This window comes from Arachis ipaensis, chromosome B09 (genome assembly GCF_000816755.2).
Source record: "Arachis ipaensis cultivar K30076 chromosome B09, Araip1.1, whole genome shotgun sequence".
Classification (NCBI taxonomy): Eukaryota; Viridiplantae; Streptophyta; class Magnoliopsida; order Fabales; family Fabaceae; genus Arachis; species Arachis ipaensis.
The window spans coordinates 141,581,615-141,584,979 of record NC_029793.2 but is presented as its reverse complement, the minus strand read 5'-3'; the positions used below and the strand labels follow the sequence as shown (position 1 = coordinate 141,584,979).

At 33.3% G+C, this 3,365-nt stretch overlaps 1 protein-coding gene across 2 annotated transcripts; it reads left to right on the top strand.

The window, feature by feature from the left end:
* LOC107616782 (aluminum-activated malate transporter 12-like) lies at window positions 197-2,949 on the top strand. 2 transcript variants are annotated; one of them, XM_016318703.2, is made up of 6 exons: window positions 197-862; window positions 955-1,095; window positions 1,203-1,475; window positions 1,544-1,665; window positions 1,744-1,890; window positions 2,129-2,949. In XM_016318703.2, the coding sequence occupies exons 1-6, from the start codon at window positions 580-582 to the stop codon at window positions 2,693-2,695; spliced, it is 1,533 nt and encodes a 510-aa protein (XP_016174189.1). In that variant the 5' UTR covers window positions 197-579; the 3' UTR covers window positions 2,696-2,949. The 2 variants fall into 2 exon arrangements, with proteins under 2 accessions (XP_016174189.1, XP_016174190.1); XM_016318704.2 differs by having other exon boundaries at window positions 199-862; window positions 1,747-1,890.

The following is a 3,365-nucleotide window of genomic DNA, read 5'->3' as shown; positions in this document are numbered from 1 at the left end:
AATTAACATATTATGAATATGAATTTTTTTTAATGATTTATTATTGATTAATAAATTATTATATATATAAAATAAAATTTAAATTCTAATATTTATTTAAATAGACGAATGAGTTAACTTTTTAATACATTAAAGACTAATGTATCCAGATACAACTTTAATCCAAATACAATTACTTTTATGTACCAAAAGATACAATTATAGACTAGGAGTATGATTATTATATGTATAAGCTTTTGGTCACCACCTTCACCAATATGATAACAACCGCCAGTTTTTGAGAGTCTGGTTTTCTACACTGAACATTGACTGAAGGCACTAGTGAAAGCTACAACCTTCATCAACTCTCTCTCTTTGTAAACACGGTGGATTGCACTAGAGACATGGCTGGAATTACCTGTATCCCTTTTTAAAATAAATAAAATTTGCAAATACTCCAATTCTCTGTCATCTTTTGCATTCTTTTTAAGCTAAACACCACATTCACTTTATTATCAAAACTGAAATTCTCTAAATGATTGATTGATTGCCTTAGAAAGCTTGTTCAGGCTTAATTAAGAGTTCTTTTTATTTTTTTCAATGGCTGAGATCAATACTACTAGTAAAAGAAGCTCAAGCCGTTATTATTGGGAACATATTTATAGCTTTGTTGATGAAGTGAAAAAGTTTCCAGCACTGGTGAAGAGAGCAACATGGAAAGTTGCCAAAGAGGATCCAAGAAGGGTGATTCATGCTTTGAAAGTAGCCTTGGCCTTGACACTTATTTCTCTCTTGTATCTTTTGGAGCCATTGTTCAAAGGCATTGGAAAGAATGCTATGTGGGCTGTTATGACTGTGGTTGTGGTTATGGAGTTCACTGCTGGTATATATATGCTCTCAGCTCTCTCTCTCGCGTGCGCGCAATTCCTTTGATCCTATCCTTATGCCTTTTCCTCTTGTTATGCATTCTTGCAGGGGCAACATTATGCAAAGGACTTAATAGAGGATTAGGGACTATTTTGGCAGGGTCCTTGGCATTTCTTATTGAGTATATTGCAGATGTGTCTGTTAAGACTTATAGAGCTGTTTTCATTGGCGCCGCAGTTTTTCTTGTTGGTAATCATGAAAAGAATCTAGATACAAATTATGTTCTTAGTTGAAAATATGTAAAACAACTTGATACTAACATAAAACCAATTCTTTGCTTCAACTTTGATTGGCAGGGTATGCAGCTACTTATGTGAGGTTCATCCCCTATATCAAGAAGAATTATGACTATGGTGTTTTGATATTTCTCTTGACCTTCAATTTGATAACAGTATCAAGTTACCGAGTAGAAAATGTTTGGAGCATTGCAAGAGATCGTATGTTAACCATTGCAATTGGGTGTGGTCTATGCCTTGTGATGAATCTGTTGGTGTTTCCAAATTGGTCAGGGGAATACCTTCATAAATCCATCATATCAAAGCTCGAAGGACTAGCCAACGCCATCGAAGGTAAGGCGCATTTTAAAATCAATGTACTTTGATTTGTATAACGGATTCTGAAAACAATAATGATGCAGTTTGTGTCAAGGAATATTTTTGTGAGTCTGAGATACAATCAAGTGAAGATGATTCATGTGAGGATCCCATTTACTTGGGTTACAAGGCAGTGTTAGATTCCAAAGCTAGTGAAGAAACATTGGTAATTCCTTGTTATGTTCAAGTGTGTTAGTATACATATCTTAATTCATAAGCTAGACTTTGTTTCTATGAAATCAAGCAGGCATTACAAGCGAGCTGGGAGCCGAGATGCTCGAGATATTTCCGGCGAATCCCATGGAAGCAATATACAAAAGTCGGCGTTGCTCTTCGCCACTTTAGTTACACTGTTGTAGCTCTACATGGATGTCTGCAGTCTGAAATTCAGGTACTAATTTTAACCAGTTTCTTTTAAAAAAGTTGAACTAATTTTGCTGTTACATAATTCAGAATTTCAAATTAAAGAAACTTGCTAGTTGATACAAGCCATCATTCATGCCAACTCATTTTTCTCCCAAGATTCTGCTTCTTCTATTATTGATGGCACATGGCCATGTTATTGATTCAGTTCTCTTCTATGATCAAAATATAGTTATTTATTGACTTACATTTGACTAATTCTTTAGACACCATGGTCAATTCGATCTCAATACAAGGAACCTTGCATGAAACTCACAGAACAAGTGTTCAAAATACTAAGGGAACTGGCAAACAGCATAAGGAACAAAAGAAAATTCTGTCCTCATATACTCTCCAATGATCTCAATGTAGCCTTAGAAGATCTCAACAATGCCTTGAAATCCCAACCACAATATTTTCGCGGCCCCAAGATCAGCCGAACCTCGAAAATGCAGCATGAAGAAGAGTCTAGAGCCTCATTTTCAAGTGTTAACAACAATGATTCTTGTGAAGATGCAAAGGAAAGACAAAAGAAGGTTCTAAGGCCACAGCTGAGTAAGACTTTGAATATGATCACTAGCTTTCAATTCTCAGAAGCACTTCCTGTTGCTGCATTCACTTCTTTGCTTTTGGAGATGGTGGCAAAACTAGATCATGTGATAAATGAAGTTGAACAATTGGGCAGAATGTCACACTTTAGAGAGTTCAGAGTTGAAGATGAGATTGTTGTCACTTGTGAGAGACCAAAAGTGAATTCGTCTTATAATGACATCACTTCTTATGGAGAAGAGTAATTACTGAGAAAGATTTTGTTGATAAAATCATACTCAAGAGTTTGACAACCTTGATTGTAGTTGGGCAAAGTTTAAAGAGAGTAGGCTTAGTTTGTTATAGCTTGCTTGTTTTGATAGTATTAGATATGTTATGATCATGTCTCAACTAAATGGGATTATATCAACTTTGAACAACAATTTGAGGCATCTATCTGGATTTGTTAATGTGTATATATAGCAACTTCTTGTTGAAGCAGAAATTTCAAATGATTTAACTCATAGCAATGGACTAATGCTGAGAAATCCTGGTCATCAAACACTGCTGATTTAACTCATCGCAACGATTTTCAAGGTTTAAAAGACTCAAGTCGCAATCTATTTAGATATAAATTAGATTTAAAGCAGCGTATTAAGTAGAAGTAAGATGAATAATAAAATTAAATTAAATAAGGTATGATAAAAAATTATTATGTTGTTATTATATGTAACAAAAATATAAGATCAGAACATTTACAAATATTACTCACAAAGTAGTTATTTATAAATATTATTAAATTTATTCATTTTTTAATTCTATTTCATTTGAAGAAATATAAAAAATCTAAATTTGAAGAACTTTTTATATCCATGCATAATTCTAATTGATAAAATAATATTTATATATTTTATTTCAAATATATATTTAACATCA

Excerpts from the sequence above, each read along its gene's own strand:
- LOC107616782 (XM_016318703.2), top strand. The coding sequence starts at position 580 with ATGGCTGAGATCAATACTACTAGTAAAAGAAGCTCAAGCCGTTATTAT. Across the intron at positions 1,666-1,743 it reads AAGCTAGTGAAGAAACATTG|CAGGCATTACAAGCGAGCTG; the intron begins GTAATTCCTTGT and ends TATGAAATCAAG. Across the intron at positions 1,891-2,128 it reads GTCTGCAGTCTGAAATTCAG|ACACCATGGTCAATTCGATC; the intron begins GTACTAATTTTA and ends CTAATTCTTTAG.